The 15,583-nt window shown below is 31.2% G+C and overlaps 1 protein-coding gene across 1 annotated transcript in view; it reads right to left on the bottom strand.

Moving 5' to 3' along the window:
- LOC142324186 (protein MMS22-like) overlaps positions 1 to 15,583 on the bottom strand; it is a 134,107-nt gene that overhangs the window by 26,079 nt on the left and 92,445 nt on the right. Inside the window, exons 14-16 of the mRNA XM_075364932.1 lie at positions 15,288 to 15,372; positions 8,812 to 8,982; positions 3,867 to 4,037 (exon numbers count right to left, since the gene is read on the bottom strand). Coding sequence (XP_075221047.1) covers positions 3,867 to 4,037; positions 8,812 to 8,982; positions 15,288 to 15,372 — 427 coding nt within the window. The remainder of the gene's footprint in view (positions 1 to 3,866; positions 4,038 to 8,811; positions 8,983 to 15,287; positions 15,373 to 15,583) is intronic.

Below are 15,583 nucleotides of genomic sequence, written 5' to 3'. Positions count from 1 at the left end.
TCTATTACATAACAAGATTTTTCCACTTTTATTGAAAAGTAAAACATTTCTTAAAAAAAGTTGCATTTTAAGGTTCCATCAAAGGGAGAGTAGCTTATGTTAAAAAAATTAGTAAATAGTATCAATCTATATCAATAAATAATTTTTAACTTTTTTATACACGTATCTATTAAAAAAAAAAAAATCAGCAAAATTTTTACTCTTTTATTGAGATGTAAATAATATTTTAAAGATTTCCACTATGAGGTTTAGTCAGGTGAGATCACCTTATCTTAAAAAAATCAAAAGGCAGTATATAATCTATCTATGTAAATGATGATAATTTTATTACTAATACATATAATTTTTTTGTAGTTTAAAAAGTTGATTTATTGTTTCGTTAATTTCTATTTGTTTGTTTTTATGTTCAGCTTTGGTAATTATTTTATAACAAATGATGATAATTGTTTGATAAAAAAAATGTGCATCTAGCTGTATGTTATTTTTACTTTCTGTCTAGAGAGCATTATAGGTCTAGAAGGGAAAGTATTGTAATCAGTCCAATTTGGGTATATACTATTTACACCAGATCTAGAAATTTTCAACTTAAGAGGTCAATGGGGTGAGGTTGTAGAGCAAGGTCACCCTCAGTATCTGAAGATTTTGCCTAATTAATGTCATATTTTTCTTAGGCATAACTGTTAATTAAATAAATAACAATATTTAGAAAAACGTTTTGCAAAATCATACCCTCACCCCAACAAATGCTGTTGTAGTCGACTGCTACGTTGTGATGTCACAGGTGAGCGGTAGAATTAAATAAATGAATAATATTTAATGTGTAAAAAAGTAACTCGGTCTGGCCGAGTCTCAAACTCGATTGACTGGTCAACTCTCGGTACCTGGAGCATTAAGCCTAATGGCTACACCAGTCTGCCGACTATACAAGTGAAACTTGTTATACATAAGTTGTAAAATTACATAAGTTTAGTTAGCACCGCCATAATCGCACGAATTAAATACAGTATGGATATGCAATTTAGTTAGAATCATAGAATTAAATAAAATTTTTTTTTTTTGTCATCAGTCACTTGACTGGTTTGATGCAGCTCTCCAAGATTCCCTAATCTTGGAGAGCTGCAAGTGCATCTAGTGCTAGTCGTTTCATTTCAGTATACCCTCTACATCCTACATCCCTAACAATTTGTTTTACATATTCCAAACGTGGCCTGCCTACACAATTTTTCCCTTCTACCTGTCCTTCCAATATTAAAGCGACTATTCCAGGATGCCTTAGTATGTGGCCTATAAGTCTGTCTCTTCTTTTAACTATAATTTTCCAAATGCTTCTTTCTTCATCTATTTGCCGCAATACCTCTTCATTTGTCACTTTATCCACCCATCTGATTTTTAACATTCTCCTATAGCACCGCATTTCAAAAGCTTCTAATCTTTTCTTCTCAGATACTCCGATCGTCCAAGTTTCACTTCCATATAAAGCGACACTCCAAACATACACTTTCAAAAATCTTTTCCTGACATTTAAATTAATTTTTGATGTAAACAAATTATATTTCTTACTGAAGGCTCGTTTAGCTTGTGCTATTCAGCATTTTATATCGCTCCTACTTCGTCCATCTTTAGTAATTCTACTTCCCAAATAACAAAATTCTTCTACCTCCATAATCTTTTCTCCTCCTATTTTCACATTCAGTGGTCCATCTTTGTTATTTCTACTACATTTCATTACTTTTGTTTTGTTCTTGTTTATTTTCATGCGATAGTTCTTGCGTAGGACTTCATCTATGCCGTTCATTGTTTCTTCTAAATCCTTTTTACTCTCGGCTAGAATTACTATATCATCAGCAAATCGTAGCATCTTTATCTTTTCACCTTGTACTGTTACTCCGAATCTAAATTGTTCTTTAACATCATTAACTGCTAGTTCCATGTAAGGATTAAACAGTAATGGAGATAGGGAACATCCTTGTCGGACTCCCTTTCTTATTACGGCTTCTTTCTTATGTTCTTCAATTGTTACTGTTGCTGTTTGGTTCCTGTACATGTTAGCAATTGTTCTTCTATCTCTGTATTTGAACCCTAATTTTTTTAAAATGCTGAACATTTTATTCCAGTCTACGTTATCGAATGCCTTTTCTAGGTCTATAAACGCCAAGTATGTTGGTTTGCTTTTTTTTAATCTTCCTTCTACTATTAATCTGAGGCCTAAAATTGTTTCCCTTGTCCCTATACTTTTCCTGAAACCAAATTGGTCTTCTCCTAACACTTCCTCCACTCTCCTCTCAATTCTTCTGTATAGAATTCTAGTTAAGATTTTTGATGCACGACTAGTTAAACTAATTGTTCCGTATTCTTCACATTTATCTGCCCCTGCTTTCTTTGGTATCATTACTAACACTTTTTTTGAAGTCTGACGGAAATTCCCCTTTTTCATAAATATTACACACCAGTTTGTATAATCTATCAATCGCTTCCTCACCTGCAGTGCGCAGTAATTCTACAGGTATTCCGTCTATTCCAGGAGCCTTTCTGCCATTTAAATCTTTTAATGCTCTCTTAAATTCAGATCTCAGTATTGTTTCTCCCATTTCATCCTCCTCAACTTCCTCTTCTTCCTCTATAACACTATTTTCTAATTCATTTCCTCCGTATAACTCTTCAATATATTCCACCCATATATCGACTTTACCTTTCGTATCATATATCGGTGTACCATCTTTATTTAACACATTATTAGATTTTAATTTATGTACCCCAAAATTTTCCTTAACTTTCCTGTATGCTCCGTCTATTTTACCAATGTTCATTTCTATTTCCACTTCTGAACAGTTTTCTTTAATCCACTCGTCTTTCGCCAGTTTGCACTTCCTGTTTATAGCATTTCTTAATTGCCGATAGTTCCTTTTACTTTCTTCATCACTAGCATTCTTATATTTTCTACGTTCATCCATCAGCTGCAATATATCGTCTGAAACCCAAGGTTTTCTACCAGTTCGCTTTATTCCGCCTAAGTTTGCTTCTGCTGATTTAAGAATTTCCTTTTTAACATTCTCCCATTCTTCTTCAACATTTTCTACCTTATCTTTTTTACTCAGACCTCTTGCGATATCCTCCTCAAAAATCTTCTTTACCTCCTCTTCCTCAAGCTTCTCTAAATTCCACCGATTCATCTGATACCTTTTCTTCAGGTTTTTAAACCCCAATCTACATTTAATTATCACCAAATTATGGTCGCTATCAATGTCTGCTCCAGGGTAAGTTTTGCAGTCAACGAGTTGATTTTTAAATCTTTGCTTAACCATGATATAATCGCGCAGTACTCAGAGGACTGAGTGATGTTGATATGGCCGTTTAAGTCATTCTGACTCACGCCCCTAACAACTACTGAAAGAGCTGCTGCCCTCTTTCAGGAATCATTCCTTAGTCTGGCTCTCAACAGATACCTCTCCGATATGGTTGCATCTTCGGTCCAGCTACTCTGTATCCCTGAGCACTCAAGCCCCCTTACCAACGGCAAGGTCTCACGATTCATAGAGGAGGAAATAAACAAAAAAATATTATATATAAATAAAATAATAAATACTTTAAATTAAGCTGCGTGTTAAGCCGTGTATCAGGAACAACCCACAGTTGTAGGACTTTCCTGTCATGCGGCTAAAGCCATGTTCAGGCATAGTACTGTTATCAGCTTTTTTTTTAAATAGCATTCAATTTGCTGGTATATTTCAAAAGAATGAGATTAAGTCATTCTTTATACTAAAAATATAACTTACAAGAACATAATTCAAAAAGATATGTTAAATTTTTTTGAAAAATGTACCTAATTATTTTAATTTTAAAACTACCGCAACATAATACAAAATTACCTTTATATAAATTAATGATCCAATATGCTTTATCATTTGTCCAATAATAGTATAAATTCTCTCTATTAAATCTGGAGATTCAGGTGTTCTGATTGAATGTTGCAACCATTGCTTCATACTATCAAAATAACGTACAACTCTATCATGCATCTCTCCTTTTTCTTTAACACTCTGAAAATTTTTAATGAGATAAATAGATATAAATTGTAGAATTACTACTCAATGGACCAGACATCTGAGAAACAAATTAGTGAACAAAGCATATCCCAGAATAAACACAAAACATAAAATGAATAAAAATGTTTATATCATACACTTTTTAAACACATTGACACACCAATGATACTTCAAGTCCTAATCCCAATACCAGCACCACAATATTCAGTGCTACCAGCAGCTGTCTCTGAAGTAAGTTAATAAAGTGAAAATTGGCTTAAATTCACAAGAAGTTTTAATAAAAAAAATTTAAAAATATTTTCAATCAGTGTTTACATTGATTTAAATACAGTTCTATATTTTAAACAAGATATCTATTGGTCAATTCATTTGAAGTGTCCCAAAAAAACATAAGCTGGTTGCTTGACCAATTCAAAACAAAATTGAAACTTACCTGCTTGTTTACTACATGTTTCAGGAACTTAAAACTATATTTTTTACATTTTTCATTTAAGCAGTTTATATGTGGTGGCATTTTTGCTATGGTGTGCACATTTATTTTTGATTGTAAGGGTTTATTGAAAAAAATTGTAACTAAAAAACTATTGGTCCTGGAAGACACAGTTTGAATTATTTTTTTTATATGAAGGTAGTAGTTTTACCATAAACAATATTAATAGTGATATTCTTACCCCTAAATCTTTATGAATTTTTGGAAACTAATTTTTTTTTAAAAATTCAAATTTTGGCTTCAAATAACTCTGATGGGGTTGGTGATAAAAATCTCAAATTTACACAACTTGCAGTGTTTTTGTAAATATTTATGGCAAATAAAAAAGTTTCTTGTGTACTGTACTAATAAAAAAGTTATAACCTCTCAAAAATTATGAAAAACCTGTTAAAAGCAATACCATTATGATTCATTAAATAAGTGCTCCAAGGGGATTTCTTGTCTTCTTTGCATTTTTTATATTAAGCCCCTAAATAGTTAAGTTAACGTTTTCAATATTTTAAAATAGCTTGTTTTAAATTATTAATGATAGGTCGTAATTTAATAACAACCAATACCAGTAACCTAATACGATTTTTATTCAAAAATGCTTGTGAAACTTACCCAAACTGAGATTTCAATGAGTAGCCTACATCTTTTTTCAAGAATTCATTTTTATTTTTATATTGGTTTATTTTTATAAACACTATCGAAGGAAAAATAAATTTTAGCAAAATGTTAATTATTCTTCAATGAAATAGGCTGTTTTTGTAGCAATGAAAGTTTATTATTTAGTGTGGTTAACCAACAGCTGTGATATCTCTTCTGATAATTCTCTTGAAATTGTGTGAGAACGACCCATCACTATAGTTAGTTCAAGTGATGCCAACTTTCTCAGGACTTTGCAGATCGGTACCCACACTTTGTCTTGTTGAGACTTTTGAAATGAAGTACTTATTTATTTAATAAACACTTCCAAACACAGGATGAAATTTGAGTCATTCAGTAAAGATGTGAACAGGTCACTGAATAATGCCAGACTGACCAATTTGTAACTGCAAAGTTAAATGATACAACAACCATAAATGAGCAAGTTACAACATGAATTTTCCTGACGACTGGAAATGACTTCAAGTGCCTGTTATAACATAAACACTGTAGTTGAATGGTTCAAACAAGTCTATTTCAACTATAGTAATAAAAATATTAAGTACCAAGAAGACAACAACCCCCTTAGGGCACTTATTTAGCAAGTCAAAATAGTATCGCTTTTAACAGGGTTTTCATGATTTTTGATATTAAAATAAATAAACTTTTTTATTAGTACAATACACAAGAAACCTTCTTATTTGGCATAAACATCTACAAACACTGCAAGATGTGAAAATTTGAGATTTTCATCACCAGCCCCATCTGAGTTTTTTAAAGTCAAATTTTCAATATTTAAAAAAAATTAGCTTTAAAAATGTACAAAAGTTTAGGAGGGGTAAGTATATCACCATTAATATTATTTATGGTAAAACTATTAACATATACCAACATATAAAAAAAAATAATTCTAACTTTATATGCCATCCCTGCCTCTTGAAAAAAAATGAGCAAAAGTGAAATTTCACAGTTTTTCATGTTCAACTTTATTGGTAATTTTCTCATAGAAAGAAGAGAGACAGGTAAATAAGCTACTGGACCAGTTTTTTTACTTTAAGAAAATATGAATAAATTTCTTTTTGTTTCATCCTTCCAGGAGCAAGAGTTTTTTAGTTATGATTTTTTTCTGTAAACCCTTACAATCTCAAAAATAGGTGTTCGCACTGTAACAAAAATGGTCGCCACAGGTAAACTCCTTAAATAAAAAATTAAAAAAAAAAGTTTTAAGGTCCTGAGACATGTAGGAAACAAGTGGGTAAGTCCCAATTTTTTTTGAATTGGTCAAATTGGTTCAAATGGATTGACCCCTACCAAAATTCAAACTTTATAATTGTTTTATACATGAATAAATTAAGAAAAAAAAAAGAAATACATTAAATGTTTCCTGTAATTACAGGAAACAAACAGTCAATACAAACTTAAAGAAGCAAATAAATAAATTGCACTAAATTCAAAACTATAATTTTTTATTTTATTGATTTTTAATTTCATTAAATTTGATTTCTCTTTTGTATGATGAAAATATATTTTAAGAATATCTACAACTTAAGTTAGTATGATAAGAATGTAATCAATTACATAACATATAATAACCTTGGAAAGAAAAATATAAGCCAATAAATTTTATGATCGAATCTGTCAAACAGTTCATTGGGATTTGGAGACTACATATGAAATATTTATTTATATATATCAGGTTACAGAGAAGCAGCATAGTGATATGACGTCAACAGTACTCTGTAGAGATTCCAATACATCTGTACGCAGTCTGGCATGTAAGTGTAAATGTACCAGTAAATGAGTCTTGAACAGACTCAGGCTGACCACTCCTGAGACGAGTGGTTAATTCAAACCCAACGACCAAAGAATACCAGTATCCAGTCTAGCATTTAAATCCATATAAAAGCAACTGCCTTTGCAAAGACTTGAACCTTAGAACTCTTGACAATGAAAATCAGCTGATTTTGCGATGACAAGTTTAACCACTAGACTAACCTGGCGGGTTAATAAAAAAATCTGATGTGGACAGCACATGACTTCCTTGTACACCTATTAAATTACATATACACATTTTTTAAAAATGAAAAGTACATAAAATTTTATTTCATTACAACTACTAATAATCAATAAAAATATTATGATAGCACCTAATCTTTTTTTAAATTCTGGAAACTGCTTGATATTTAAAATCGGAGCTTCTGTTATGTGCATGAGAAAGTTAAAAAAAATAATCATATTTTATACCTGATTTGCAGTCTAGACATAGTAGTAAATTCCACTACGAGTAGTAAGCTTACAGTATTGTGTGGCGGGCTGCCTAGTAACATTGTATGTAACGTGTTTTATCAGTTTTTTGGTGTTTGTTTTGCAATTTTTGTGATGTGTAATCATAAAGAGTAGAGTTGGCATTAAATGTTGTTTATTCTTATGAAAAATGGCTGCTGAAACAGTAGTGATGTTTTAAAATGCTTCTGAAGAGGAATCTTAAAATACATGTCTACAAGGTTTGATAAAAACATATGAGAAATTTTTTAATTTCCCAGGCTTAATAAGTCCATTACTGAATTATTGTTTATTGTAAACATTTTTTACAATCTGAGGTTAATCAATATATTTAGATTAAAAAAAAAAAAAAAATAGTTAATAAAAGGAGATGAAGTCTGATTCGAACAAATGTGCCTTCCCCTTATAAGATCAAAATATTTCATTAATTAAAATTTCATTTGGTTATAACTCTGGAACCAATGAAAATAAGACCAATTACGATATATAGTTGAAAAGTCGATATATTGTTTTGGTTCAGTCAACTGCAATCGAAAGGGGAGGTGCACAACTAGATGTTACAACAGTCCTAAATTCAAATGGATTGGAAATACATCCTAGGATGTATTTCAACATCCTTTGGCTAATCGTTTTTGAGTTATGCAAGATAAATACATAGATACGTCATGCCAAAATCAGTTAAAATTGATTCAGGGATGGTCAAAATGGATATTTCCTGTTGGAATCTGAAAACAGAAATTTTTCACGATCACAATACTTCCTTTACTTTGTACAAGGAAGTAAAAATCTAAACAAATCATAAGAAAAGACTAATCAAAAGGCCTAAAACAGATCATTATTGTATCTGAGGATGGAAAAAAAGAATGTAAAGAAAACTGAATAGAAACAGAAAAAGATTTAAAAGAAACAAAGACCATGTTAAACATCATCGACTAAGCTATTTTGGATGCACAATGAAGTTGTGCAGGGGTAGATCACACATTCAGAAATAAGAAATGGATAAAAACACATACAGTCAAGCTCAGCTGGTAGGAAAACAAACATTTCATCTTAGTTTGTACAAAGTACAGAATTAATATCTAATTATTAATAAATTAACATAAAATTAAAATGAAATTCTTATTATCTCATAATAGTTTCACATTTTATAACAATTTTATTTATTTTTTCCTAGTAGCTAGATTTTAAATAAGAAAAACATACAAGTAACAAATTAAGTATTAAAATGACATTACAATTGGTTTAATTTTGTTTTTAAATGCACAGAAACTCATCTAAAAACCAAATTTAGTTAGTTTTTAGTACTTTCTTCAGATTTTATACATTATTTTATAGTAAAAAAAACTAATAGATTTATGATAAATTTACCTGAAGATTGTCATATTCATTTTTAAGACCACAAAAGAAACATATAAGTGGTTCTGATGTTTCAACTGTTTCTAACATTTTAACTTCTGGTAATGATGTAACATATTGTGATAATTTAGTTAATTCCAAATGACGACTATCAATCGATAACAGTGAACATCTAATCCATAACTGGAAATAAAATACAAATGTCTTTTAATATAATCATTTTAAGAACATAAATAGTATTTATAAACTTAATTCAAATTGGTGAAATCTTGTTCTCATTTTATTATTTTAATTAATTGTGCATGATATATTAAATATATTTTGGGATTGACTGAAAAACAATTCTGACATAATTTCTACTAATAAACAATAAAAATATTATGATAGCACCTTATCTTTTTTTTAAATTGTTTGAAACTGTTTGATATTTAAAATCAAAGCTTCTTTTATGTACACAAGAAGGTACAAAAAAAAGAATCATAATTTTGTATCTGATGTGCAGTCTAGACATAGTAGTGAATTCCACTACCAGTAGCAAGCTACTGTGGTGGTTTGCTAAGTAACATTGTATGCACTGTTTGTAAAGTATTCTGCCAGTTTTTTGGTGTTTGTTTTGTAATTTTTGTGATGGGTAATCATAAAGAGTAGAGTTGGCATTAAATTTTGTTTATTCTAATGAAAAATGGCTGCTGAAACAGTAGTGATATTTTTAAATTTTTCTGAAGAGGAATCTTAAATACATGTCTACGAGGTTTGATAAAAAAATATGTGTAATTTTTTCATTTTCAAGGCTGAATAAGTCCAACTATTAGAATTTTTTTGTTGTGTTGGTAAATTTGTAACTAATGTATATTTACACTGGTAGCCATATTGGATGCTTAGCTAATAAGCCAACAACAGTTGGCTGTTGAAAAAATTACATGTGTTTTGATATGGTCAGAGATTTTTAACTCAAGGAAAAAATGGAACAAAGAATTTGCATTAAATTAAATGCAAATTAAAATTATTATTAAAGTCAATTTAAAATTAAATTTAAGGACCCTTCTGAATTCTTCCTATCCCCAAGCTGTAACGAGCCATGAAAGGATGATGTTTTGCCAACACTTAAGAGATCAGAATCGCTGAAGGAGCTAAACACCATACTGAAAATTGTCTTCCAGAAGTACTTTGAAGGTGATAAAATCAATATAGATGAATAAGATTTTTTGAGAAAAACTAAAATTCTATGTATTTTTTCATCAAACCTCGTAAATGTAGTTTTTGCATTCAAACAAGGGTAAATATTTCTTAAGACCAATAATGACTTGACCAACCTTCCATAATCATGAATAAAGAAGATCTTGAAAAGTTCACAACACAATTTATTAATTAATGTTGTCATCAACTATTGAAGAGATTTCTAAATTGACTCGTGATCTTGGAGTTCTTGCCAATGAATTTAAACATGATTTATCACAAGTAGGTTGAGGAAAAAAAGTAAATTTTTCTCATGTATTAAATATTTATTATGGGTTAGATTAATCCCGTAAAAAGCAAAAATTTAATTTATGACATCCATAATTATGTTCTTAAAATTACTTGCATAGCAGAGAACAGATCATTTTTGAAAGGGAGTGAAGTAAGGTTCAAGTTACAGATAAATTCTTTGAAATCTTTCCCAAATGGATGTTAACGATGAAAACAGAAGGATGGTAACCATGAGGCAGAACATGTATGAGATGGAGAGACTGTAACAAGGAAATGCAGGCAAATTTGTTTTATGGAAGTGATGGAGGACTACCTAAGTGATGTAAATGACAAGGCTTGATTAACACCTAATTCTAGTTTCTATACACACACACACACACACACACACACAATCAAATGAAAATAAACATATGAGGTCTGTTCAGAAAATAAGCAAACATTTTTAATTACATGCCAACAGAGATATTTAGTGATGTGTGGTCGACAGCATTGTGTTCCACATAACTTCTTCTGTAACTACATGTTCTTGGATTGTTGATATCTTGTTTAGTTTCGTGTTATTGTTATTTAAGTGCAACATGTTTAAGTATTAGTAGTTATTTTTGAAATGTGGGATTTTCAGGAGCAATGATACAATGTAAAATTTTGCTTGAAACTGGGGAAAACTTTCAAAGAAACATTTCAACTTTTGAAACAAGCTTACGAAGATGATACTCTGGGTTGTACACAATGTTACAAATGGTTTACACTATTTAAAAGTGGTCTTCAGTCAATTGAAGATGATCTTTGATCAGAAAGACCTTCGACTTACATGATGACACCCGCATTCAGAAAATCAATGATCTGGTGCATGAAAATTGTCGATCGACTGTCAGAGAACTTGCAGAAGAGGTTAGCATCTCGGTTGGACCACGTTGTGACATCTTGACTGAAAAACTGAACACGTATCGAATAGTGGCAAAGTCTGTTCTTTGTTTCAACACCAAACAGCAGAAAGAACACCGATTGGACATTTGTCGGCAACTTCTTGAACAAGCCAATAATGATGAAACATTCATGCAAAGGATCATAATGGGAGAAGAAAGCTGATGACATCAAGACAAAAGTTTAATCATCAGAATGGATTGGCAAAGAATCTCCATGCCCCAAGAAAGCACATCAATCTCAAAACGATGTCAAAGTGATACTCTCTATTTTTTCGATTTTAATGAAACTGTGCATTTTGAATTCTTATCTCAAGGTGAAACAGTGAATCGTGTGTACTACCAAGGTGTTTTACAATGGTTATGTAAAAAATCGGCAAAAAGAGACTACAGTTGTGGCAAGACAACGTACAGTTCCTTCACTACAATGATGCACCTGCACACTTGGTTTTGTCAATTCGTCAGTTTTGTGCCAAAAATCAGATGACTGTCCTCTCTCAGCTTCCCTACTTGCCAGACCTGACTCCTTGCAATATTTTCTTATTTCTAAAATTAAAGTGGTGATGAAGGACATCACTTTGAGACTATTTATGATATTAAAACAAATTTATCATAGATCTTAAAGGTCATTTCAAATGAAGCTATCCAGGACTGCTTGGAAACACTGCTGGGAAAAGTGTGTAAATTGGGGAGGGGAGTACTTTGAAGGGGACAAGATCCAATGATCTGTAAAATTAATAATAACAATTAAAAAAATAAAGCTTAGTTATTTTCTGAACAGACCTTGTAACAACGTAAACTTTTTATATGACAAAAAGCCAAACAGAACCTGTCACTAAACTATACAAGAAAATTTTTTTCCAATTCATATATGAATCACATTAAAATGTGAATTCATATATTTAGTTGGTAGAATAGACAATCACTTTTAACATTCCTTTCTTATTTTGATTTATTTTACCAACATTACAATTACAATCTCCAATGATTAAAAACTGACAGAAACAACATTTCTCCCCCTAAAGAAATGAAAGTTCTAAACAGTGAACTCTAAGCCATTGAGAATTTTTTTTAATTCAACTATTAAAAAGTTAAATTGTTAATATTTTCTCTTTTGTGATGCAATATTTCAAATACTTTATATATATATAATAGTAGTGTGTTAATTTACACAATTTGAAATTTTTTTTTATCAATTTTTGAAATTCTAAGTCAGAAAAGAATATTTTCTCTTACCTATAATCGACTGTGTTGCTTTTTATGGGTTTGTATAGCAATACATTTTATTTTCATTATAATAAACTGTAGTCCTAATTAGTTTGGCAGCTGATCTTTTCTGTTATCAGCCAACCATTGTTATTATATAATGAATTCTTTCTTTCTTTTTTTTTTATAAAAAAATTTTATTTTAATAAACTGTAAACATTTATTTTGCATTTCTGTAGCCATAAATTTGTTTATGAACACTACGACAGCAATTATTGCTTATAGAGCTAAACAATTTAGAGAAGATAACAAAATTGAATATTAAAAGTAATATAAAAAATACTATAAAAGAAAAAAAAATTATTATCAATAAAATATTATAAAAGAGAGGCGGCTTCCTCATTTTTATCAGGCACTTTTCTATTATACTTTGTGGATTATGCATACTATTAGGTAAAATTTCAATTTTTTTCTTTAAAGTAATCTATGAATGGATTTAGCAAATGTAAGTACAGGAGTTGGGAAAAAAATTTCTTCATGTTCTTCTAGTAGAACGCTTCAGGATCGCATAACTCTGTTTAATAATCAAATCTGACAACACTTTCACAGTTTTGAAGTGTGAAATATTATTGAGTATTTTTAGAAAGTTATTGCTTCTAGAAAATGAGTGACAATAAAGAAGAAATCTAGTACAGTTTGAAATCTTATTACAAAAAAAGGGAAGAATACGACTCAGGCTGCTAAAAAAAAACTGTGATGTTTATAGCCATGAGTGGTACTGCTACATGTATTCAATGAAAAAGTCAAAATCATGAAAAAAAAATTAAGCAAGACTGACGCATTAGCTTTTGTGACACCAGTAAAGAATTAAACATCAACCACAAAAAAACAACCTTAAAACCATTTGAAGAAGGCTAGACACAAAAAAACTTTTATCTGTTAAATTGCACGGGGTCATTACTAAAATGAAATGAAATACAACTGTTTTGAAAATGCTCATTACAGGTAATGAAAACTGGATCACATTCAACAATAGTACAGTAAATAATGTGGTTGAAAGAAGATAAAGCTCTACAAACAGTGCCAAAGGTAAGAGTAACATCAAGAAAAGGGATACTGTATGTGTGGTGGGATTGCAAAGAAATTTTTCATTATACGAGGTGCGACAATAAAGTAATGAGACTGATGTGAAAAAATGTTGCTAATCGTTTTAGTCATGTTTAGTGTTGTCTCCTTCAAAGTAGTTCCCCTCTGATTGCACACACTTATTCCAGGGCTTCTGCCATTGATTGTAACACTTCTGGAACTCATCTTCTGTAATATCCTCCAAGACCCTCGTCACAGCTTTTTGGACATCTTGTATTGTTTGAAAATGGTGTCCCTTGACCACCATTTTGACTCTTCGAAATAGAAAAAAGTCGCACAGAGCGATATCTGGTGAATAAGGTGGCTGTGGTAGTACTGAAATTTGTTTTGAGATTAAAAATTGCTGTACTGACAGAGCCGTATGGGATGGCGCATTATCGTGATGCAGAATCCAATTATCAGCAATGTTGGCATGGACACGAAGAACTCGTTTACGAAGTCTTTCTAAAATTCCTTTGTAGAAATATCGGTTAACTGTTTGTCCAGAAGGCACCCACTCTTTATGAACAATTCCCTTGGAATCGAAGAAGCACACAAGCATGCATTTCACTTTTGACTTTGACATGCAAGCTTTTTTTGGTCTGGGTGATCCCTTTGAGCACCATAGCAAACTTTGGCGTTTTGTCTCTGGATCGTATTGAAAAAACCAACCTTCATCACCAGTGATAACACGGCTCAACAAATCTGGATTGATTTCCGTTTGCTCTAACAGATCGGCTGCCACATTTTTCCGTGTTTCTCGCTGGTGTTGGGCGAGATTTTTGGGGACCATTTTTGCACAAATCTTTCTCATACCAAGATCATCTGTCCATGAGGTTGATGGTCGTCCACTGCGGTCTTCATCTTCAACATTCGTTCTGCCTTCACTAAAAATTTTATGCCACCGAAAAACTTGAGCTCTTGACATAACCTCCTCTCCAAAAGCCTTCTGAAGCTTACCATAAGTTGTCGTCATGTTTTCACCCGATTTAACGCAAAAAGAAATGGCATACTGTTGCACAATATTTTGCGGTTTCATTTCTGTGATGAGAGACACAAACACGTGTTCACTTATTACAGCACAACTCACGACTGAGCAGTTGCATCAACGTGCCGCTTGGACTAGAAGTAACTTATAGACCAAGGTCAAAGGTGGTGTGCCTACATCACACTCGATGTGGCAACCCTGCAGCTTGCCACATCTTGCAAAGAAAAATCAGTCTCATTACTTTATTTTCGCACCTTGTAAGTTGCTGCTATCTGATCAAATGATTGATTCTAACATCTAATGTCAACAACAGAAAAGATTACACAAGCGATTGAGATAAATGAAGAACTGAAAAATAAAAAATATGTGGTCTTCAATCATGACAACACCAGACCCCCAACATCTTTGTTTGAAAAAATTGAAATAGAGCTTGGCTGGGAAGTTTTGATACATGCATTCACCTTATACACTTGAACTTGGACTGTCAGATTACCTATTGTTTCATTCTCTACAGAATTTAATGGTATAAATTAGCTTCAAAAGAGGCCTGTGAAAATAACTTATCACAGTTTTTCATCCGAAACACAGAAGCTCAGCGATAGGAATATGATTTTACCTTAAAAGTGTCAAAAGATAGTTGATCAAAACTGCATATAATTGGTTTAATTTCTTCATTTGAAATATAAAATAGGACTTGTTTTACTTTTACATTAAAATACAAAGAAAAATTTTCCCAATCCTATACCAAGTAAATATGATAAAATAAATAAATTATTCACCTGTATAATGACTGTATTATGATTGGGTAAAGCCATTTTTAACCATTCACAATGTATTAAATGGTAAATAAATCTTCTTAAGATCCTGTAAACATAAAATTACAACTTTTTAATAATCCTGAAAAAGGAAAATGAAAAATTATAACTAGTAAAACTTGCTTTTGGAGTTACTGGTTTAAATGATTTCCTGCTAGTAACAATTTATGTCTACCAAGTAAAAAAAAAAATATAATTTCACTCCTATAACATCATTTGAAAAAAATTCTGCAGCTACTTAATGACAGTAGTGAATTTTT

The sequence above is a fragment of the Lycorma delicatula genome, chromosome 4 (genome assembly GCF_047948215.1).
Source record: "Lycorma delicatula isolate Av1 chromosome 4, ASM4794821v1, whole genome shotgun sequence".
NCBI classification, from domain to species: Eukaryota; Metazoa; Arthropoda; class Insecta; order Hemiptera; family Fulgoridae; genus Lycorma; species Lycorma delicatula.
The sequence above is the reverse complement of the archived record's forward strand: the minus strand, read 5'-3'. Positions and strand labels throughout refer to the sequence as shown.